Source organism: Danio rerio, chromosome 3 (assembly GCF_052040795.2).
Source record: "Danio rerio strain M-AB ecotype USA chromosome 3, GRCz13ab, whole genome shotgun sequence".
Taxonomy (NCBI): domain Eukaryota; kingdom Metazoa; phylum Chordata; class Actinopteri; order Cypriniformes; family Danionidae; genus Danio; species Danio rerio.
In genome coordinates, this window is record NC_141023.1 from 35993102 (window position 1) to 36018019 (window position 24918).

The 24918-nt window shown below is 34.0% G+C and overlaps 1 protein-coding gene across 3 annotated transcripts; it reads right to left on the reverse strand.

Annotated features, from left to right (window-relative positions):
- Positions 1-1180: 1180 nt before the first annotated feature.
- ppl (periplakin) lies at positions 1181-24116 on the reverse strand. 3 transcript variants are annotated; one of them, NM_001137666.1, is given in 22 exon segments: positions 1181-4294; positions 4399-4491; positions 5329-5445; positions 5540-5623; positions 5713-5863; positions 7626-7819; positions 7914-8052; positions 8274-8452; positions 9061-9218; positions 9309-9406; positions 11290-11441; positions 11734-11880; positions 13903-14025; positions 14116-14211; positions 14510-14617; positions 14785-14946; positions 16693-16734; positions 16826-16945; positions 17040-17160; positions 17270-17424; positions 19754-19853; positions 23872-24116. In NM_001137666.1, coding segments are annotated over 22 exon segments (5259 nt in total). In that variant the 5' UTR covers positions 23922-24116; the 3' UTR covers positions 1181-1624.
- Between the last annotated feature and the right edge of the window lie 802 nt (positions 24117-24918).

A 24918-nucleotide genomic window follows, 5' to 3' on the forward strand; every position in this document is an offset into this window, starting at 1 on the left:
ACAATATTTAAAAGCGTACTATTTTTAAAAAGTAAGAAAACTCAATGCGTTATATTGAAATGAAACTATTTTTATTTCATATTAAAAGTTGTTTTATATATAAGAATAAGACTATATTTTAATTGTTTATGTGGTATCCACAGGCCCGCAGCGCTGGGTGGGTTCGGGTGGTTCGAAAGACCCACCCTTACTGAAAAAGGTCCAGATGTTTTGTCCCATACATGGGCTTATTTGCCCTATTTCGACTGCTATTCCATAGTAAATTGTAAAAAAAAAAAAAAAAAAAAAAAAACAATCAAAAAAGGTTTAAGATTAAGTGGAATTCTGTGTTTGCTGTAAATTACATAATTTGGGACACCGAATTTGGCATGTCGTGCCATTCTGAAGTCACATCGTGCCACACTCAGCAGAGTAAAATTGAATATGTCAGCTGGTTCGTTTTTCGCCTAATAAATGTAAAAAAATCTAACAGATTTAATTTTTTTTTTGTATTTTAAAAATAAATATCGTTCTCATATTTATTTATTCTAAATCTTTAGGAAATGCTTTGGGTACATCAAAAACTAGTTACGATGTCCATTTGACAAGCTAAACCAGCAAAAATAGTGCTAATCTTTAAAATGCAGTATTAACCTCATAATTAGATAGAAAATTAGGTGAATAACTTTTTGGTCCACTTTTTGAGAAATAAAAGAACCAACCCTTGCACCCTGGCTACAGACCTGATACCAACTTTTTAACTTTGAAATGATTTTATATGTGTGGAAGGTGATTATTATGGGTAATTAATTCCCTCAATGCACACTGCATACATAGAAAATATTAGACATTTTAGATATACCACATGAACCTGCTCAGATAGATATTTCTGAAGATAAGTTCTAAGATACAAGCATCTGATTAAAACTAATTTGAAGTTACAAATTGACATCATAATCCACTCACAGGTCAAGTGGTGAGGTCTATTATGCGGTCTATGGGTCACACCCTCAGCCTCATGCTCTTATTTTACATTTACTTATGAAAGATGAAACAATCGATCTATCCAAAAGTAATTTTAATATATTAAATATATTTTCAGTGTTTAATAGATTCAAGTAGATTTTGTGAACTAAAAATGATTGCAAAAAGAGCTTTAACTGCTTTATGATAAAGACGAAGGGAAAGAACACAGCACTCAGGTTTATCCATATTTCATTTTTAATCTCAAATCAAACATGAAAGGAGAACAGATTAATCTGACACAGCTGAAAAAAAAGTGCATGAAAAGAGACAGATAGGGTCCTTACGTTATCATTAAGGCACACACTTGTATGCATATTTTAGATCAGATTACAGTAAAACTGAACTCGATTTCAGTAAAATATGATCATAGTGTCTCATCTGCTACACTCAAATGAAAACATTTCAGGAATAGCGTTAGAAACATTAACCCAAATTCAGCACCATAACCAAAGAAACACCTTCTTGCATTGGTATAAGAATGCATTTGAAAATAAATACATACTGTATTGAGAAAGGGAATAAAAAAATGCTATTTGGGACTGCAAACAGCATGTTTACTCTAGATCTTAATACTAGTAAACAGAATATAAAATTGGTTGTATTTGTCTAATTAATGGATTCATTTGCCTCTGCCTGACAGCATGACGCCAAACTCTTGGATGCTGATTTCTTTGTTCTGGTACTGTTGCAGTTGACGGTTTGTGATGTTTCCTGCCTTCAGAGCATCTTCAATGGAAAACTTCTTGCCTGATTTTCTGTCGTGAAGAACGGAGGACTCGCCACTTGGACCCTTGACGGTGATCTCCTCCCAATCGCACTCTTGACTTTGAAGGTTGACAAACATTTTCCATTCGATTAGGCCCAGCTTGTAAGCCTCCTCGGGCTTCATCTCCTTTCCGGTGTCTGGATCAATGACGACGATTGAACGGCGGAGGTGACTTTCTCGCTGTTCCCTCTTCACTCGCATTGCAGCCAGACTCTTCTGAAGCTTTTCAATTTCATCGTCCTTCTCCATTCGGATGCGTCTAAGCTCGGCAAGTTCCCGTTGCAAGGATTCCATTCGAATTTCCAAGTTCCTGCTACTCTCAACCGGAGATGACTCAGTGATGTGTCTGGTTTCTGTTGTTGTGATTTCGATTTCAGATTGAAGCTTCCGTAATTCGTTTTGTAGGCGCTGGTTCTCCTGCTGTAACCTGTTGCTTTCGTCACGAATGTAGTCGAGTTCTTTTGATGATTTCGTATTGGTGAATTCCATTTCTGAAAGCTTTGTGTTCAGGGTGACAATCTCTTGGTCCAGCTCACGACGTCGTCTTTCCTCTTCTTCAAGGCTTTTCTTTAGCCTGATAATATCCATCTCAGCATCTGGATCTCGCTCAACTTGGATTTTCTCAGTTCGCACAACTTTCTCACGCACTTCTGTTCTCTCAAGTATCTCCTGCTGTTGCAACAAGGCGTTGAACTCTTTCTCCAAGAGCATGCGCTTGTGCCTCTCCTCTTCAACCTGAAGGCGCAGGATAGAGTGCTCTTTTTCTTGTTGAGGGTCCTGCTGAAGGACAACCTTTTGCTTTACTGTCACCTTTTCTCTGTTTTCCTTGTCCCTGATCTCTAGTTCATTAAGCCGCACTCTCAACCTCTGAATTTCGAGCTCCGCATCCCTGCGGGCTCTACGTTCACGCTCCAGTTCCTCAAGCTGAACATCCAGTTCAGTTTTTTGACGCTGGAGCCTGATCAGCTCTTCTTTCAAGATCTCTCTCTGTTTCTGCTCATTGCTGATATTTAGAGAATAGGTGTCACATTCAGACTTCAAGAGTGGATCCAGCTCCATCTTCACGACTTCCTGCTGGACAAGTTTCTCCCTCACCTGTGACAAGTCGATCTTCTTGATCCTGATCTTTTCTTCACTGAGGGCCCTTTCATTTTCCAGCTCCAAACGTTTCCTCTGTTCCTCAGCCAGTTTCCGCTTAAGGCTTTCGATCTCCTCCTTGGTTTTAGGATCTTCTCTGTATTGCAGGATTTCATTCACAACCTCTTTGGTCTGAATCTGAGGCTTGGTGTCTTTCCATCTTTGAATCTCGTCTTTGAGTTGGAGTATCTCCATTTCGAACCTCTCTGTTTGGTGGGTTTTGTCCACAATTTCATTTCTGAGTTGCTCCAGCTCTCTTTCTGTTTGTGGGTCAATCTTGTATTTGATGACCTCTTTGATGATCTCTTTGTATTCAATCTGTGGACCTCTGTTTCTCAGCATTGTCAATTCATCCTGAAGAGACCTCAGCTGAAGCTCTGAATCTCTGCACCTTCTCTGCTGCTCCACCAGGTCAAGTCGAAGATTCGCCACCTCTGTTTCTGCCTTTGGATCAGGTCGGACAATCTCACGCACCTTCTCCTGGATAATGACCTTTGACTTCTCTTCCTCCAGGCTGGTGATCTTGCGCTGGAGGTCTGTTCTCTCTCTTAGCGCAGCACTGCGTCTTGTTTTTTCATCTTCGTATTGTCTCCTCAGGTTCTCTACCTCTCTCTCCAAAGCAATATCCTTCTCAACCTTCAGGACTTCCTTGATGGAGATCTTTTCCTCAGCCATTGCCTTTTCCTTTTCAAGACGTCTTAGTCTTTCCTGCAGGAATCGAAGCTCGTCTTCAAGCTCCTTACGGGTTTCTATGTCTTTTTGCTTTCTTTCAAGCAATACTCTGTACTCACTCTCCAGCTGAGGGTCATTTTGAACCTTGATGACTTCCTCCTCTTTGATGATTTCCTGCTCCCTGCTCTTCTCCTCTGCAAGAATAGTCACTTGCTTTCTAATCTGAATGATTTCATTCTCTCTAACCATCTTCATCCGCTTGACCTCCTCCAGCTCTTCTCTTAGTCTCCTGAGTTCTTCCTCCTGTCCCCTGTCCCTCTCAATGCGGAGCACCTCTTTAACTGTGTACTGTTGAGCTCCTTCTTTCATTTCGGTCTCAATCCCACGCAGCTTCACACGGAGGGTGTCCAGTTCACTCTCTAAGATCCGAGTGGTCCTGCTTTCATCCAGGAGCTTCTGCTGAACCCTGTGGTACTCCTCATCCAGTTGAGGGTCCGGCACCTTCTTGACAAGTTCTTTCTTGACAATTGTATCCTGTGGTTTCTGGCCCTCCAGGAAATAGATGTCACTTTGGACACTTTGAATTTCCCTTTCTAGTTGGTCTCTGCGCTGAATTTCTTCCTGGAGCTGATTTTTGATTCTCCAGGGCTCTTCTCCTGGGGCAGACGATCTCACAGTTTGGACATCTTGCCTGACTATTGTAACCTCTGGTTGCTGTAAAGAATTATAAAATATTGCATGCGTTAAAGTAAATGAGCAATCCTTAGACTACTCTATGGTTTTGAATATACATAATACAGAACAATAACATGTTTTACCTGGTTAAGAAGGCTTTGGGCAAATTCTAGGTTCTGCAGTCTCTGCTTGTTCACAGCATTTACTTCGGTGAATTTTGCCTCAATTGCAGATTCCTTCAGAACACAACAATAATGTTTCAGTGACTGTAGAGACCTTCTAATCTAAAAAGCTTCAAAAATAGTACTGACTTGTGCATTTCCTGCACGTACGAAAAAATATCTCAATCAAATTTGTGAAGTGTCACATGGTTAATGCACATTTTCATGCGACTGGAGCAGTTTAACTTCCGCTTACACCAAGAGAATCAAAAGGTTAATAAAGTTTGCTTAAATATAAATAAATATATAATAAAGATCTTAAAATGAAGTGTTTTTGTATTGAGTGTGGTGGTCATAGAATAAGTAAACACAGTGATGGTAACAGTAGTGACCATTGGATAATAAAATGCATTTAAGTATACTGTACATTTGCTTACACACAGAGGGTGCACTGAAAAGTTTCTGTGACAAATTACAGTGACAATCGCAATGATTATTACAGTGAATACTGCTCTAAATTAAAGGTTTATTGTTACAATTAATGCTACGAAAAGTAACCATTCCTGTAAAAAAAATTTTTTGTCTTGTACCCAGTAGGCTTACAAGTGTAAAATAAGAGTTTGTAAGTACAGTAACAATCCTAGAACGTGCTAAAACCTAGACTGATTCTGTTGACAACTGCAGAGATATGTTAATTCAATTTACAAAATTGTGACTTACCCTAAAACATACTTTTCATGCAAAGTGTATAAATTAATTATTGTTTTTTTTCAAGGGATTACTAATGACATCATTTGAATATTTAAATTTTCTAGGAAAACATAGGATTAAGTGTCTTAAAAGGCTAAAAAGGGTATAATTATTTCCTCAATGTGACGGTTTACTAAGTATGCTAGATGCAAAAATGCTCACCTCTCTATTCACTTTCATGGCAGGAGATTCAAGTCTGCTCCTTTTGTATGTCTGGGGAACCAAGCCGTCTTCAAGGTCGAGGATGGATTTAAACCGCTCTGCTTCATTTTCATAGTCCTGAAAGCCAAAACACAATGGCGTCCATGTGGCTTTGCATAAACAAGTTTGTAGAATAATGCTCTGCAAGTACTATATTGTGATTTTTTCATACCTTTACTGCTTGCTGATAAAGCTGCGCATTTCTTGACACATTGTTTAGGTCTGATTCCTTCCTCGCGATGTCAGAGAGCAGACTCTGTCAATTTAATACATCGTTTTGGTTAATAAATATAAACCATGATTTCATAATGAAGTCAGTAGTGGCAGGAGAAACTCAAGACTCACTCTTTGATTTTTCAGTTTTGAGTCAATCTGTCTAACGTCATCAGTTTCACGTGGCTCATAGTTTGGTATCCGGGAAAGCCAGCTATTGAGGTTTTCATAGTCATTGTGGTAGTTGGAGTAGGCTGTTTTAGCTCTTTGCAGATGCTGTGATCTGCAAAAAATGGATTTAAAATAATTAAAAGTATTATATAATAGGATATAATTGATAAAAATAATTATATTTTTATGTAAAATAAGCATGGTAACACTTTACAATCAGGTTAGATTGTACTAACAATAAACAACACTTTCATATCTATACTGTATCTTACTAAATAATTTAGGTAATGGTATGTTTTTATGTAGTTGTTTTTTTCAAGATCAACACAAAATTAAGTTTTTGGACCAACCATAAATTAACAGTAACAATAGTAAATTTATATATTGAAAAAATAATGATTAATGAACTATATTTAATTATAATAAAGAGTCACCATGACATAAAAGTGTTAGTTCACCCCAAAATTAAAATAATGTTATATAATCACCTCATGTAACTACTCACTCTCATGTTGTTTTAAACCCGAGATCTTCATTCATCATCAGAACACAAATTAAGAAATTTTAGATGAAATCTAAATCCTCCATAGACAGCAAGCTTCCCTCAAACATCCTCAAAACAGACTTCAGTGGTTCAATTGCAATATTATCAAACTATGAGAATACTTTTGTGCACACATAAAAGAAAAAACAACAACTTTATTCATCAGTTTCTTCTCTTCAGTGTCAGTATAAGGTGCACATTCATGTCTTGAGCTCTGATGTATTCAGATGCTCCCTTGTTTTGTTTCCAGCAGAGAAAGTCACCCATGGGGTCCATACATGAGTGCACAGTGCGTTCATGAATGCACATAATATACTGACAATGAGGAGAGAAAGTATTCTTGTAGCTCCACAACATTCTGTTTAAACCACTGAAGGCATTAGGACTTTGAGGACGTTTTTGGTACCTTTCCGAACTTTGAATCGGGAGTCAGAGACCTTGCTGTCTATAGAGGACAAGGGAGCTCTCCGATTATTTTGTGTTCTGAAGATCAATGAAAATCTCAGGAGTTTGAAACAACATGAGGGTGAGTAATGGCAGTTTTTCTCGATTTCTAAAACTATTTCTGAACCCTTGCTCAATATTCTTACACCATTAAACACAAAATCTCATCCTCAAGCACTATTAACAAAACCTCTGACCTTCTCTTGCAAAATGAATCTTTTGCTTCAAAACAGTTTTACCTGTGTTCAAAATCAAGCACTTCTCTCAATTAATAAACAGAGTGATCAAAATGATATACACTATCAAGTAGTCAGAGGACAATACAACACAATACAGAAAACACATTATTCAAAACATAGTTCTTAAAGAGAACTACATTTTAATCTCAATGTTCGGGGCCATACAATTTGTTTATTGTATAGTATACAGCCTACAATGCACTGTATTTCTGTATACAGTACTAAAAGGGACAAAAATCAAAGGTGGAAACATAAATCAATTTGTTTCTTTTCTTTGGGCCGAGTCAGACCAGAACACTTTGTCAACATCACATGTAATCCAATATGGTCTGTCCTGAAGCAATGGGGGAAGAAGCCTCTTGTGTGCCATATCCAGCCCTGACATGGTTCCTCATCTATATCACTACATGCTAAATCCATGACTTGCAGCAGATCTACTCTGGTGTACGTTTGTCCCCCATACAATTTATATAAAATAACTAAATTGGAGTCAGGAAAGTATAGTATGGAGGGTGGTACAAGTTCATAAACTGCCCAACATCTCGCATTGTTTCTTCTAACCATGCTTAGACACTCTCCTTCCTACCTTCAACAACCTGTTTGCTTATATCAGTTGTGTCCAGGGCCGGATTAACCAATGAGCTCACCTTGCTTCTGTCTGTCGGTTCAGGTTGTCAAAGCGTTTGGTCATTTTCTGAACCTCCGCCTCTTGCCTCTCGATATCAGGACAGTGCTCTTGCACTTTATTGGTCATGTTACTGCAGCTGGTTTTAGCGTCTTTCAGGTTCTGCTCAGTCTGTGTGATGATAGATCTTTTGCTTCTCAGCTCAGACGCGATGTCCTAGAGACAAGAGCACAGCAAACACCAGTGCATCATGAATCTTTTTGGAAAAAATAGATCAAGAGAAAGAAGTATCATTGATTACAATGCTTACCGCCAACTCGCGCTGGGTCTTCTCTATTGAAGCGGGGTCAGATGGGGCAGTCTCTTCTCTTGCCAGTTTGTTTTCATAAGTGGACAGCAGAGTTTTGCCATTCTGCAGTGAGTTCTCCAGCTGATAGGAGTTCTGCAGTCTACAAAACAAAGCAGGATTTGGTACACAATTCATGCTTTGGTGTATAAATCGGTATAGAAAGGAACATAAAGGTTTATATTTGCAAATTGAAAAATGTAAATCTTTAAATATGTGTTTTTAAGGCTGTTTAATAATGATAGCTTTAGGAATAAGCTGATTTAGACCCTGATATATCATGTGTGGCATTCATGACTCTGTAATGAAAGGGGGTATGCTCACTTGTCAGTTGAACATTTCAGCAGCAAATCAACTTTGTTGTATTTCTTGTTAGTATCATCCACCTTGGAGTAGAGCTGTGGGGCACTTGCGCATTTCGGGGAGGATTTAAGGAAAGCCTCAGCCTCCTTTACTTTTGCAGACTTTTCTGGCTCTATCTTATTGACAGCAGAAGTAATGTCCTGTGAAGAAAACACTAGAGTAAGAAATACAGGATCTGAAGCAATGCTTTTGTGTTTATATTGCAGACGTTTGTTTGCTTTCACACATTTATATCTAGCATTTGTGTATGACGGCCCAATAATATGTTGATGCCCATTTCTGTGACAGCATAAAATATTGTAGATCTGGCAACTGTGAATGTTTTTTCCTCACATATCAACAAAATGTGTGATGCTAACTTTTTAAAACCAAGTTAAAAATGCAGCATTGTCAGAGAAAAAACATTCTAAGAAAAATGATTATAATTCCAATAAAAAGGGTAAAATCTTAACTCAGAAATCTCTTCTCTGACACATGTTTTCAATTCAGCTTTTTAACCCCACACAATTGTGAGTTAACATCTAGTATGATTCAAGCTTTTTTCAATGATTTGTAAATTTGCATCTAACAACCCAGAATTTATCTTATTTTACACTTTATATTGTGATTGTGCAAACGTGACGTGCACATGAAATTTACATGAAAACATGAAAGTGACTTTACAAAACTAGAAGCAATCAAACCAACAAAAGTGCATCAATATTCAAGCTTTGTGACAAGTCTAATGCAGTACAGTCATAATCTGTACCCTGATGTCCTGCAGCCTATCAGCGCTGTCTTGCACAGGACGCGTCTGCTCCAGTGGAGGGCGCACACGAGAGTAAATGGCCTTCTCCTGCTTATCCAGATCGCTGACAACTTTATCCAGTCCTGCCATCAGCTGACGGCACTGCTGCTCTTGCTTATCTGCGCCTGGAGGAAGAAGCAAATTTAGCGTTTTTCTCTCTTTGGAAGAGCTCTGCATAGTTTATTATAACATAAGAGGCAAGCCTTTACCTCCTGTACTCTCCTTCTTGAGCTCTGCCAGTCGGGCCTGTAGTGCAGTTTTGCTGCTGGCGACTTTCTGTTTGATGCTTTTATGTTGGTTTATCAGACTGCAAAGATGATTTCAGGATAAGTACACTTGGAAATGTATAAATTGTGAAAATGACATGACAATTCTGCAGATTTAGTGGATTTATTAGGTACAGTTGAAGTCAGAATTATTGGCCCCCCTGTTTATTTTTTCCCCCAATTTCAGTTTAACGGAGAGAAGATTTTTTCAACACATCTCTAAACATGATAGTTTTAATAACTCATTTCTAATAACCGACTTATTTTATCTTTGCCATGATTACAGTAAATATTATTTTACTATATATTTTTTCAAGACACTTCTATACAGCTTAAAGTGACATTATTAGCCCCCTTTGATTTTTTTTTTTTTTATATATTTCCTAAATGATGTTTAACAGAGCAAGGAAATTTTCACAGTATGTCTGATAATATTTTGTTTTCTGGAGAAAGCCTTATTACCCTAACCTGCCTAGTTAACCTAATTAACCTAGTTAAGTCTTTAAATGTCACTTTAAGCTTGAAAAATATCTAGTTGAATATTATTTACTGTCATCATGGCAAATATAAAATAAATCAGTTATTAGAAATTAGTTATTCATTATGCTTGGGAAAAGGACCTTTGTGGTTCGATTTCGAATGATCTGTGGGACGATATTCTTAATGAAATTCACTTATCATCAATGTGTGCCCGGCACTCTATCATTCAACTTAAAGTAGTGCACAGAGCTTTTATTTCTAAGACTAAATTAGCCTAAATGTTTCCTTGTACTAGTTCAGTGCAATAGATGTAATTGTGCTGAAGGCACTTTATTTCACATGCTGTGGACTGGAGGTCAATATATGATTCGTTATCTGTGATTCTTCAGCACAAGCTAGAACCAGATTCGCAGGTGGCACTGTTTGGGGTTACTTCAGAGGAAATATAGTTGCCTTCTTCAAAGAGTAAAATCATAGCTTTTTCAACTTTATTAGCACCAAGGGCTATTTTGCTAAAATGGAAGGATTCTCGTCCTCCCACTGAATTAGAGAAACTATGTCTTGTCTTTATTTGGAAAAAATTGGGTTTTCATTAAGGGGGTCGGAGGGGAAATTTTTTAAGGTGTGGCAACCTTTTATTGATTATTTGAAAAAAAATCTCAAATAATCTGATTTTGCTGTATATGGTAATGTTGGTATTTTTTTAAACATTATATATATATATATATATATATATATATATATATATATATATATATATATATATATATATATATATATATATATACACACACACACACACACACATACACATACATATATACACATACATACATATATATACACATACATACATATATATATATATATATATATATATATATATATATATATATATATATATATATATATATATTTATATTTATATTTATATATGTATATATATATATATATTTATATATATATATATATATATATATATATATATATATATATATATATATATATATATATATATATATACATATATACATACATCTGTTAATTTTTGGCTAATGTGAGCGCTATCCTGCTGTTGGATTGGTAAGGGTCAGGGGTTTGTATTGTTGTTCTTTCTCATTTGAAAAACTGAAAATCAATAAAAATGTTTAAACCAGAAATGAGTTATTAAAACTGTTATGTTTAGTCATGTGTTAAAAAAATCTCTCCATTAAACTGAAATTGGGGAAAAAATAATCAGGGGAGCTAATTATTCAGGGGGTTTAATAATTCTGACTTCAACTGTATATATTTTTTAAATTCTGAAGCAATGTCATCAGTAGTTTACAGAATGAAACAAAGCTTATTATGTTTTATTCAAACACATAACTAAAAAATTTTAGTCCAAAAGGGGTTCACTTTATTTCTCCTATAGCTGTATATCCTGATATGGAGGAATACCCACTTGTCAGCACTGGCCACAGCTTCAGGGTCGGTTGGAGGGATTATGAAGCAAACTCCTGGAGCGCTCATGGTGCGTCCATTAGCGTCCTTCACGTCCCATTTGGGCCCATTGTTCCTGAGCAGGGTGTATCGCTCCCCTCGCAAAATTGAACCCTGTGTTGAACAAAATAAGCAAAGTAAGCTCTGTTTCAACTTGATATTGCTGCTGCAAAATAAATGAGAAATCCGCACAAAATCCCCCGGCGCACGTCTCTGGAGGTTTATATGAGATGAATCGTTTGGGTGAAGGCCGTCTTAAGGATTTAAATACATTAAATGGGAGAATCCAAAACCCGAACAGAGAGAGAGCATAACATTTTTTTTCTTCTTCGCTTACTCATGATGTTTTACTGACTGGTATTAGAGGAGCTATAAGCTGTGTGCATGTAGAGCTCAGACTGCGTACCTCTTCTGCATCGTATTCACACAGAGCCTCGATAGGGAGCAGTTTTTGAGGAGTCTCCCTGCGGTACTTCAGAGGGAGAACCTGCAGGCTGCGCTTCTGGAGGTTTTTCAGACGCTCGTCGAAGTGGTCCATGGCCTTTGCCTGATCCTGTCAATGCAAACACAAATAGTTTCATATAGAGTGAACACACTTTAAAATGAAGAATAAAAATGAAAAGGGTGTTTTCCTTTATCAAACCAGTACGTGTTATATAGCTTTTCCCCTTACATTAAAATGAGTCCTGTTTAATAATGTTTTCCTAAAAAATTAATGACTATTGTGCAATTTATTATTAACATTTACTGAAAAAAGTTAATCTACAGTGTCTTTCATTCAAAGTACATTTTATATTGGATTAGGAGTCATGTTAAATTATGGTTTTTGATTATGACGTTTTATTCAATTTACTTTTAAGCAAAAAAAAAAAAAAAAAAAGGGACCACCTAGGTAAACTTGAAAACATTAGTTTTGCACAAAGAAATATTTTTACTTTACAGCAGCAGATTTATTGTCATGTGACCACATGAAAAAGGTTTGTAAAACCTGTAAAATGGTCAAAAATATTATTGCACTCTAAAATAACTGTTCAAAAGTAGTTTATCATTTAATTGAATCATTTTTCCAGTGATTTTAAGGATGAATTTTTAGCTTCATTACTCCAGTCTTCAGTGTCACATGATCCTTCAGAAATCCCTCCAAAATTAATTATTATTGTTAGTAGTAATATAATGATAATTAGTATTAATAATAATGTTAATAGTAATAAAAGCAATACTGACTGGAGTAATCATTTCATTTGAAACGACATACAATAAGAAATCTTAATGTTGAAATTTAAAATTTAAATGTTTTATAAATAATCAACACATTTTTTTTTAAATATTTTCTAAAAGCCACCTTGATGAACAGAATAACTTAAAAAAAAAAGAAAAACCCTGACCCCAAACATTTGACCGGTAGTGTATTTCTAATGTGTGTTTCTTCACCATCTTGCATATTTAAATCCATACTGAAAGGAGCTATACTTTAGCTAATTATTGAAAAATTAAATAACTGTCAATAGCATAGACTAACATTATATGTATTTATTATGGTTTAGTCCAAAGTACAACTTTACTTGGATTTAGATTTTGAGTCAAACAAAAGTAATTCAATAAATTCATCGTCTATCAAAACAATATTTAACATTTGAATCAATGTATTTTTTTCCATTTTTTCCATATTTTTTTCCAGAATAAATATTTTCCAACGAACTAAATTTTTAACTATAATTTGAGGGTAATTTATAAATTTAGCTGTAACTAATTACAGTCATGTTTAGGTTGGTCCAAAGCATGATTACACTTTGATCTATGGTAAAAATTATATTTAGTGTCTCGATATGAAACAGTATTTTTACTTTGCGTGAATGTAAGTTTTTTCTTAACTACAATAAATATTTTTTATTTAAATTAAAATATATATTATCATTTGAAACAAAGTTGAATTATACTTTGAGGGGAAAAATTTTTTTTAGCTGTAACAAATGACAGTCATTTTTATTTAAAGTTTGTTCAAAGTGTAATTTTTCTAGTGTTTACATTAAATTGTCCTTCAGTGTGACAAATAGCAAAAAAGAATAAGAATAATATTAAAAGACATTATTTAACTTATATGTTCCTCGGATCATTTTGAGATTTGACATTTTCTTTCTTTTTTTTTTCTTTTTTTAAATCACCTGTTCTGGAAATAGCACTGGAAATACACAATAATACTAAAAAAGTAAAAAAACGAATGAAAAACTATTTATTGTTATTTTTCATACTTTGGATCCAATAGGTTTCACTCGTTTGCCAGCAATCATTTAAAATCGAATCAAATTTAGAAGCGTTGCTTCTTCATTGATATATTTAAACATATTTGTACATAAACATGAAGATGGATCATCATTTCACTCATATTTTCATATTTTATTTCACCAAAAGATAATTGAAACATTGAAGTAGATGCTTCGTGCATGCATTCAATGTGTATCACTTTTGTATATATAATTTAATGCAGACACCAAAGCAAAATGGCTTGCCTGTGATCCATACACATAATATGAATTAAAAAAAATAGTGAAAAATCCAATAGATGCAATATATTTACATCTAGGTCAGCAATCAGACCCTCCATCTGATACATGTCTTTGAACTCAGGATTATACTTCTGGTTGATCTCTGTTTCCAGGCGCTTCATCAAGTCACTGGTGTCTCTTGCCTCCTTTTGGAACTGGACAAATAAAAATAGTGCAATGAGCAAGACTGAAAAGCAAACGTGAAACAACAGAGCAGTAAACAACTGGGCCTAATGCAAACTGACTTTGTGATAGTCATCCATGTTCTTGAGGTGGTTTTCTTCACAGATAAGCAGGTTGAGGTATTCCTTCCAGTCTGAATGAACGGCATCCATGTGTGCCTAAAAACACAACTTAATTTAGAAGAAGCAAAATATATATACAGCAATGATGCACACAGTGCTAATAAATGTGTGCATCATATAATCATTTACAGTTGAAGTCAGAATTATTAGCCCCCCTTTGATTTTTTTTTTTTTTTTGGTTTTTTAATATTTCCCAAATTATGTTTACCAGAGCAAGCAATTTTTACAGCATGTCTGATAATATTTTTTTCTTATTTTTTTATTTCGGCTACAAAAAAAAGCAGTTTTAAATTTAAAAAAAAAACATTTTAAGGTCCAAATTAATTAATGTTACCGCAATGACGTTTTTTCCCGGATGGTTTTGCTCAATAAGTTCCTCTCCATCTTCATTCAGCTGGGTGACAGTTTTCTCCTTAGACTCCAGACACTTGCTGATGAAGTTCTGATGAAGTACACATTAAAATTACCTTTCATAGTATGCGTGTTTCAGCTCTGTGATCACAGAATTTGTAGGAGGTTTGAATATGAAAGCGCTTAATCTCCACTCTTAGAATTATGCTTTTTTTATGCATTACCTATCATTAAATAGCTGTTAACTCTAAGCCTTACCTCGTACTGCCTCTTTCGGGCTGGGTAATCCAGGTTGTTGTCGCTCCAGTCATATGCGATTCGCTCTTCGGCTTGCTGGTCCATCCAGTAGAGCTCGTTGGTGCAGCGCTGCATGTAGTCCCTCATACTGAGCAGGTTCTTCTGCCGTGCCGTGGAGGTTGCCTGAAATGGACAAAGCCAAACAGACATGTTTTAAGAATAAAACATTATAATATCCACGCATAACTAAGCTGCAAAATAAAAGTCCCCAAAAGTGCTTTCAAGAGCGCAACTTTGTTTTATGATGTACTTTCAACTGAAACTTACTGGATAGCCCCTCTGCTTTAAAATAGCCAATGGCATTTCATTTCTATTTAATCAACTATGTGACATTTTCCATTTAGAAAATTGTAATTGCGTGTAAAACTTAGTTTAGTTTAGACTTAGTGTATCGCATGTATTCCACATCGCCTTGTTTTAAGAAATATTATGGCAATATTAAGTGAGTTTTTACTTAAAACAAGCAAAATAATCTGACAATGGGGTAAGCAAAATCTCGATTTTCCTCTTGACATAGGATTTTTTTTCTTACCCTATTTGCAGATTATTTTGCTTGTTTTAATTAATGTAATATATTTTTTATTTATTACCATGTCAGCAACCCTGGCTATTTTCATGGCAAGAACAATTCAATAATAAATAAACAATTAAGAACAACAAACAAATGAATACACAAGTTAAATAGGATTTTTAGTATTAATAAAATATTACTAAAAAATAAAATAAAATAATAAAATAAATTATTAATTAATAAAAAAATTATATTTAATATTTAAAAATAATTAATAATGATAAAAAAAGCTTATGATGTTGTTTTATAAAGCAGTTTTGGAAAGCATTGTCAGGTATGGCATCACAGTGTGGTTTGGCAACCTATCTGTTCAGTGTAAATCTAAACTGATGCATCTCTTAAAGACAGCATGGAAAATTGTCGGGCATGATGAATATTTTAATCCTCAAGTTTTATATGAGAACTGTGTCCTCAATCAGGTGGAAAGGATTGTAAACGATCCAACTCATTTTTTGTTTCCACAGTATGAACTGCTTCCCTCTGGTAGAAGATATAGAGTCCTAAAGTGTAGGTTAAACCGCTATAAGAAATCCTTTGTACCTGTGTCAGTGGGTTTATTTAATAAGAGTATATCTTAATTAGCACTATACATTTTGAAATTGTTGTATTTTCTATTGTTTTTTTTTATTGCTTGTTTTAGTGAGTGTCTGCAGCAATATGGCGATGCCCATAACAATTCTCCTGTCAAGGACAATAAAGTTTTTACTACTACTACTACTACTACTACTACATGATAAGAATCCTAAAAAGAATTCATGTGTCACTGTGCTAAAATTGTCTTTAAGAGAGTTCATTTCATAAAAAAAAGTCTTCTAGAATCTTTAAAAGCAAGACAGTCCAGTAAAATGTGTTTTACAGTAAGGGGAGTTTTGCAGCACAAACATTGAGTGGGGTTGATTGTTTAAAGTAAAAACTCACTTAATATTGGCATATTATTTCTTAAAACAAGACCATACATTTTGCTTGCCTAGATAATGCTTCTTAATTTATCAATTTTTTTGATATTTGGACTAGAAACAAGTCAAAAAAAAAAATCTAAGCAAGAAAAGCATTTTGCAATGTCAGAGACTAGAGATCATTTGATTGGTCAGACGATCTGATGAGAAACTGAAGTGTAGTGTGATGTCATAAAACACTGTTGATGCATATTGGTGAGAAACTGCCAGATCGGAATGCTTATGTTTTTCTAAATATGAAATTAGAATACACATGTTTTTAGATAACATCAAGACTATCATATTGATACTATCCTAGTTTGGATTTTAGAGGGACTTTAAATGCAAAAAATTACATCTTACCAGTAGTCTGTTGTACCTCGCCTGCTGGCCATCCAAACTGTCCTGTTAAACAAAGCATGGAGAAGAGACACAGGTGTCAGTTGTGCATCAAATATGTTTCTTTTTTCTTCAGAAGTATTAAGTAAATATGTACCCGGTCTCCAGAGACGTACGGAGCCAGTGCCTCCACTTCACTATGAAAAATATTATGCTCCTCCACTTCATTCTCAACGGTGGGCAGATCTTGTCCAAATCCTTTGTTGTTCAAATTTGCCTGCATCAAAACACAATATCATCATTTGAAACCATGTATTTTAAATAAAAGAAAGAACGAGGGAAAGAGAAGTACAGCGTGTTTATATACACACCAGTTTCTCATCGATCATCTTCCCCCAGTTGACGGTGGGAACCTGCTCGGAGCGAGTGGTGTTGTAAATGCGATTGTGATCATCCTGGAGCTTCATCACACGCACTCGGAGCTGTCTCATGCTTTTACATCGAGGAGAAATAAAAAGAGTCGTTCACATCATATTAGTCAGATTGTTTAGCAAGATATTAATGGAGATTTGGGTTTGATGGTATGGCTGTAGAGACTCACTCTTTCTCAATCATCTCCCCTTGAGGGTGCTTCAGCTGGACGGCTAGGGCTGCGTCATCATCCAGACTTTTCAGCAGATCCAGGGAGTTTGCGATCCTTTTGCTGGTGTCCTCCTGGTACAGAGGCGGCTTGCCCTCATTGATCTTCCTGATGTCCTGAGAACATCAGTGAGGAATGTGATTAGAGATATTTATGCAACAAAAGGGATTGTTCAACTTAATGGCCTTCCAGACTTGATATGTAACAATATTATTACTCAGTGTAGCTGTACACTACCTGACAAAAGTCTTGTCGCCTATCCAAGTTTTAGAAACAACAAATAATAACTTGACGTCTAGTTAATCATTTGGTGAATTTATTAAAATAAATATGATAGCAAAATAAAGTATTATCATGCCTTGATTTTTAATTATTTAATTAGGACCGTAAGGTCTGACTTTGCTTAGACAAAAGTCTTGTCACTTAACAGAAATAATGTCCAGTATAAAATATAAAGTCATGCTGCAGTGGAAAAACAATTAATATTGTGTAGGACTCCCATTAGCTTGGAGAACTGCTACCATACATCTCTGCAATGACTCAAATCCCTAATTATAAAGTCATCTGGAATGGCAAAGAAAGCGTTCCTGCAGGACTCCCAGAGTTCATCAAGATTCTTTGGATTCATCTTCAATGCCTTCTCCTTCATCTTACCCCAGACATGCTCAATAATGTTCTTGTTTGGTGACTAGGCTGGCCAATCTTGGAGCATGTTGACCTTCTTTGCATTCGGGAGCTTTGATGTGGAGGCTGAAGTATGAGAAGGAGCGCTATCCTGCTGAAGAATTTGCCATTTTTTGTGGTTTGTAATGTAACGGGCAGCACGAATGTCTTGATACCTCAAGCTGTTGATGTTGCCATCCAGTCTGGAGATCTCTCATACACTCCCATACTGAATGTAACCCCAAACCATGATTTTTCCTTCACCAAACTTGACTGATTTCTATATGAGAAATCTGTATTTTGGGTCTATGCTACAGTAATTTGGGTCGATTCAGAAGATGCACCCTTCATTGACCACGGTCCAGATCTTTTCCTATACATTAGCTCATTTGTCCAAGTTTGACTGCTATGCCATCATAAATAGTGAAAATAACCCCTTAAAAAGGCTTTAAGACCAAGCGGAATCCTCTGTTGGCTGTGGCTTTGGCGTTACATCAGCTAATGCGTAATGGCCAATGTTAACAAATATTTTAATTTTGCAATTTGCCGTAAGAAATTTCATCTTTTGCTTCTGTATTGTTTTTAAATAGAGAAAACATTTTACAAGTGACTTTCATTCTAAATCTTGGACCTTATTCTTGAAAAAAAAAAAACACCAATAAAAAGGTGTGAAACACCAATAGCGGCCCATATTAAAATGAATTTGAATACTATTCTGGCTAATATTTTTTTTTCTGGAGATAGTTTTATTTGTTTCATTTCGGCTAGAATAAAAGTAGTTATTAATTTTTTAAAAACCATTTTTGGGACAAAATTATTAGCTCCTTTAAGCTAATTTTATTTAGATCGTCTACAGAACAAACCATCATCATACAATAACTTGCCTAATTACCCTAACCTGCCTAGTTCACCTTATTAACCTAGTTATGCCTTTAAATGTCAATTTAAGCTGTATAGAATTGTCTTGAAAAATATCAACTAAAATATTATTTACTGTCATCATGGCAAAGACAAAATAAATCTGTTATTAGAAATATATACATATATATATATATATATATATATATATATATATATATATATATATATATATACACATATATATATATATATATATATATATATATATATATATATATATATATATATATATATATATATATATATATATACATATACATATATATATATATACATATATATATATATATATATATATATATATATACATATATATATATATATATATATATATATATATATATATATATATATATACATATATACATATATATATATATATATATATATATATATATATATATATATATATATATATATATATATATACATACATATATATATACATATATATATATATATATACATATATATATATATATATATATATATATACATATATATATATATATATATATATATATATATATATATATATATATATATATATATACATATATATATATATATATACATATATATATATATATATATATATATATATATATATATAAGCAGGAATTAAGCTAATCGTTAATAGTGGGAATTGGTACTTAAACTAATGTGAGACTGAAATAAAGTGCTAAACATCCTGAATGAATTCAAATAAAGACATTTAAATAACTGGCACTTATTTTCCATTATTTTATCGAAAATAACCCAACATGTTTGAAGGGGAATTAACATGCTTAATTTTGTGAACACAGCAAGAGAGCCGACACTGTGATTTATAATCCGCTGAAGCTGTCGTGCTGCTCTCACCTTGTTGAGATTCTGCTCCGTCTCAATGATGTTCTTCTCAACCTTGTCTGCATTCCTCTGCAACTTGTCGATCAGGCTCGCCAAATCAGTTTCGGGTGGTCTGAGGTGAAACAACAGCGAGTTTGTTTTGAGAAGAGCAGTCTGATATACTTTCAGTAAGCCAAATAAATACACATCAGTCTGCATTTTCCCAAAATACTGCTGCCGGTGTAGTAGGTTTGTTATGTTGAATCTCTGGGATCTGGGACAGAAAACCTCACTTCACTTTATCTGTCATGCCGAGATGCTCTGAAAATAAATACAGGACTTGAAACACTTTCAATCCGCATCATCTGCTGAGGGAACCAGTGTGCTAACAAAAAAACTAAACTAAATATTCTCTCTACTTGACACAAAAGCTGCAGCCCAGCACAGTTTTTACTGCATTCTGCAAATTCTAGAGAAATACTGTTTTGACAGTGGATGGAAGACATGACTAAACTTGTGTTTAACTGAATCAAATTACACTCCTTGGGCTGTATTTGCCTTTAGGACAAAATGTGTTATTTTATCATCCGATAGTGAGAATCTTTAATAATGACATTTGAGCGAGTTATTGCCAGTTATTAATATCTGACAACTGATTAAATTATAATAGGATTAAATTATAATATCAGAAAACAAAACCGTTTTGTTTTCACTTGATCTAAAAGAAAGCTAAGGGAGTTCTGAGTAAGATATGTAAATGAGGCTGATAATTACAACAAGTTGGTGGTTTTAATGAGAGTGTTAGAAACTCAAACCGGTCTAACAGGTTTCACTAATGTGCCACTATACAGTGCTCAGCATATAGAAGTACAACCCTCACAAATCAATCTTTTAAAGTCATATTTTTAATAGGAAGCTATACAATATTATATCTGTGCACATACATTAGATTTGTCAGTTCTGAAGCCAAATCTGGAGCTTATCTAACAAAATAACTTACGATAGGGGTTCAAAAACTAGTACACCCAAATTTGTTATAGAAAAATATTAAATACAAATTTACAAAAGAGGAAAAAAATCAAGAGAAAAAAAATTAAAATTTTGTTGAAATTTTGAAGGTTGTAATTTTTTTGTAATATTTTGCTTGAATTTAATTGTATTATCTTTCAATTTCTAAATATGTTTGATGACTAAAATATTATTTTAATAAATATATCTGTTTAATGAATCTGTTTTGTTTAAATGCACCAAAAAACATTGCCTATATTCAATATTCATATTCAAAACGGGGTGTCCTTAATTATTCTGAGCAAACAGGCAAAAAAAGATAAAGAGACATTGTCTTATTATCAAATGCATCTGTATGTGAAACACGAATGACGCTATATAAACAATGCTGTTACAATTGTTACTATTTATGGAGCAAAAAAAAATTAAAAATTCTTATAATAACAACTTTATTTGAGTACTATACACTTTCAAAAGTCAGCTCCATGTAATTATTTAGTAGCTAGTTCCAAATTTTTTATGTTCACTCAATTTCTCTTTTCAAAATATTATTTAATTAAAAATGTTCAGTCATTGAAACTTGACTCTAATTTTAAAAGACTAATATATAGTTTATTACTCACAGTCACTCACATTTACTCACATTCACCATTCTGAATTTTAAATAGATTTGAAAATAATTCTTAATTTAATGTTTTTAAAGTATATTTATGCTGACTTGACATGATATATGTTCTTAATTACACCCAAGGTAGAATATTAGTTTAAAGTTTTAAAATAATTGTAATGATAACAGTGCAAAAAGAAATACATTTTGTAGTTACATGAGCATGAGTGATTAATTACAAGTTAGATTTTTGTATGTACTATCTCTTTAATATTTTTAAATAGTTTTTATTATTAAAATAAACATGAAATATAATAAAAGTATTAAAGTGACAAAAATGCCAGATTTATGTAATGGGACACGCAGCAACATTTTTAATTCTGTCTAGAGAAATATATTTAATCTGATCTGAAATGAGTTCTGGGTGGGGCAGGTAATTATTTGATGCTCAGTTCCCTTCCCTAGAGGTGTTCCCATATCCAAAACATACACATACAAAAACATAAACTAAGAAATCAGGACATCTCAAGAGCAGTGTTATGAAATAGCCTAAGGTTTTGTCCTTTTATAGCTCACTGGAAATACTGGCCATATCTCAGAAAGCCATGCCTTGTTTCTGTCAAAAGCGGACAGACAAGTCACAAAACCTGGCACATTTGACACTGAGTGACCTATCATGCGTAGCACAGTTGAACAACACCCAAAGATGACTTAGATAGAAAACTATGTGTTTAGGAAAACCTCATTTTTTTTGCTACATCTGTAACCAATAAAATTATTTTGACTCAAACTGAAACCATATTCTTAGAGCAAAGTCCCCCATAATCTGCATCGCTTTCACTATATTGGTGTCCAATACTGAGTTCTGCTGAAGCGAAGCTCAAGGCTAGACTCATCTCTCAAGCCATCTGCAATATATGCCTGTTTGAACTTGAACTTGTCACTATAAGATCACACTAGTACCCTTAACCAATCAGCTCTCTTTAAACAGTGACTGCAGCCTGTTCTGAGGTGTAACTTGAGAACTATAAATATATTAAAACAAATAATAATAAACAAAAATCATTAAAAAACTACAATAATACAGCAATATTAAAATATTTTATAAACATATTATAATATTAATATATTATAATAAATATTATAAGGAACATTAAATAATAATAAAATAAAATTTAATTGATAATTATTTTTATAAATGTATTTTAATAATAATACATTATAATAAATGCAATAATGATTAATGAAATAAAATTTTATTGTATAAAATGTAAATTACTATTGTTTATTGCTCTAATTTGTTCAAAACATAATGTACTAAAGTACTGTTAAAGGTATATGTTAAGTATAAATCTTGATACCTAAATAGGAACATAGTAGGACATATAAAGTGCAAACATAATTTATAGATACTAAGCTATAATTATTAGGTTAAGATCACTTAAAGAAATCAATCAAGTGTGCTACAAAAATAGTAGTTTGAGACAAAGTGTACTTTCAACTAAAATGTGCTAACAGTATTTAACTAGTATACATGTGTTCACTTGTAGGCCTATCTGCAGTAGCTATGAATGAAACTAGTTATAAACTAAGTTTGTTTTCAACGCTAATCAAAATTGTTACACTTGAATGTACACCTAAAAGCATACTTTTATGAATTAAAAAGTGTGCCAAGCTATTGCTAGTACACTCAAGCTAAATATGTAATCGTGCATACTTACCATACTATTAAAAGTAGGCTACCCTAAAATATAGCCTACTCCATTTTTACTTAATAATTTTACATATATTTAATTTTTGTAAAGTTAAAGCTAAAACCAGACAAATAAATCCAATACACTATAAAACCCACTGATAGTTAATTCTACTCATTTTAAAATAGTTTTGAACTCAGAGTTGAAGGTAATGAGTTAATTAAATACCTCATTACTTTAACTTAAATGGAGTAAGTTCACAGTACTCATATAGATTCGTTTTTTAAACTCAAGTGGTTTGTGGCAATCAGTTTTCTCAAACGGTTTGAGTTGCTTCAACTTATTGGGTTTTACAGTACTCCTTTGGTTTGAGTTCTCTTTATTTATTGGGTTTTACTATGCTCAAATTACTTCAGTTACTCAAATTTATTAAGTTCACAGTGGGCCTACTCATTAGGATTAGTTTTAAACTTAAATGATTTGAGTTACCTTAACTTTTTTTTGTATAACAGTGTAGTCTTTTCACAACAAACTTTTAAAAAGTTTTAGGCTTTAAAAGGGACCAACCCAGGCGAGATGAACATGAAGTGTATCTCAGAGAAAGTTATCCAACCTGTTGCAGCGCCACACCCTTACTACAGCAACTTTCATTCAAGCAACCAAAAAACACATTTACCATGAAGTCAGATTTTAAAACACATAACTTATCTTGTGCGACGTGGCTAATGTACAGCAAACCGACGACAGTAATGAAGCGTACAGTAGTCCTGTCACAGCACTCGCGCGCTCCGCAATGACGCGATGAAACATAAACAGTGTAAAAGTGTCCGTCTGCCATTTACCTTTTCTCACTGATGGTCGCGCTACTCTTGGTTTGCCTTTTCTTGAACATGATGACAGCTGCAGAGTCTCTCCAACACCCGTCTGAGTAAGATGGCAAAGTAAAGATCCCTGTCGTTCAACTAAGTACCCGAAGCGTCTTCCAAGACAGGTAGACTACACACCTCAAATACAACGCCCACAGTGAGCGAAACAGCACCTTCCCTCCCACGAACACGAGCTGTATCGCTGTCCGTCAGAGTTAGCCGAGCTCAAAAACACCAAACACCATTTAAAAGTCCGGGCTGGTGTCCGCCCCTCTCTGACAGACGGACCTGCAGCCTATCGAAACAGCGTCTCGTAGGAGACATTTAACTTTTACCAGGTGGTAGGTTGTTTCATTCAGAAAAAACAAGCTGCAGTATTATTATTTTGATACACTAACAGTGGGCTATCTTGATTGCCACAATGACCAGTGTGTAATAGGGCCAGTTCACCAATACAATAATTTAATGTGTCTCCTACAAATCCAATGTTTGAGACTATTTCAGTAGGCTATGACTGATATTGTCAGGCATAAATATATATTTCAAAGGTATTCAAATGGTTAATCCATTTATGAACTGATTTACAGTTTCAATACTAATTTAAAGGGAGAGAGAGAGAGATTATAACTTCTAAATGAATATATGTAGATGTTACAGTAAATTTAGTTTATTGGATACTATATATTTGAATAATGTTTTTAAATCGATTTATAATTTGATAAATGTATGTGCAAATGTATTTTAATTATTATTATTATAAAAATTAATAATAATTTATTTGTTTAATTTAGGAGTTTATTTAATGTTTGGCTGGAAAAGTGAAAAATCACCTCTGCTGGAGAAGCTTACTGTAGTGTATTGACTATATATAAGATTGAAATAAGTGAAGCCCTTTTAAGAGAGCAAAGACGGGGAGGGCCATGTTAAGTGAGACCCTCTCAGAAAAGGGGAAGTTTTAGTAGATGACTTTAGGTGCTGGGCAAAGTTGTATGTTCTGATCTGTGCTGTATCTATTCAGTAAAT

Coding starts and splice junctions, on each gene's coding strand:
- ppl (XM_087242611.1), bottom strand. CDS start 19,939: ATGCAGACTGATGTGTATTTATTTGGCTTACTGAAAGTATATCAGACT. Junction 16,735..16,825: donor CGTACGTCTCTGGAGACCGG/GTACATATTTAC, acceptor TTTGTTTAACAG/GACAGTTTGGATGGCCAGCA. Junction 4,492..5,328: donor CCATGAAAGTGAATAGAGAG/GTGAGCATTTTT, acceptor TGTGTTCTGAAG/GAATCTGCAATTGAGGCAAA.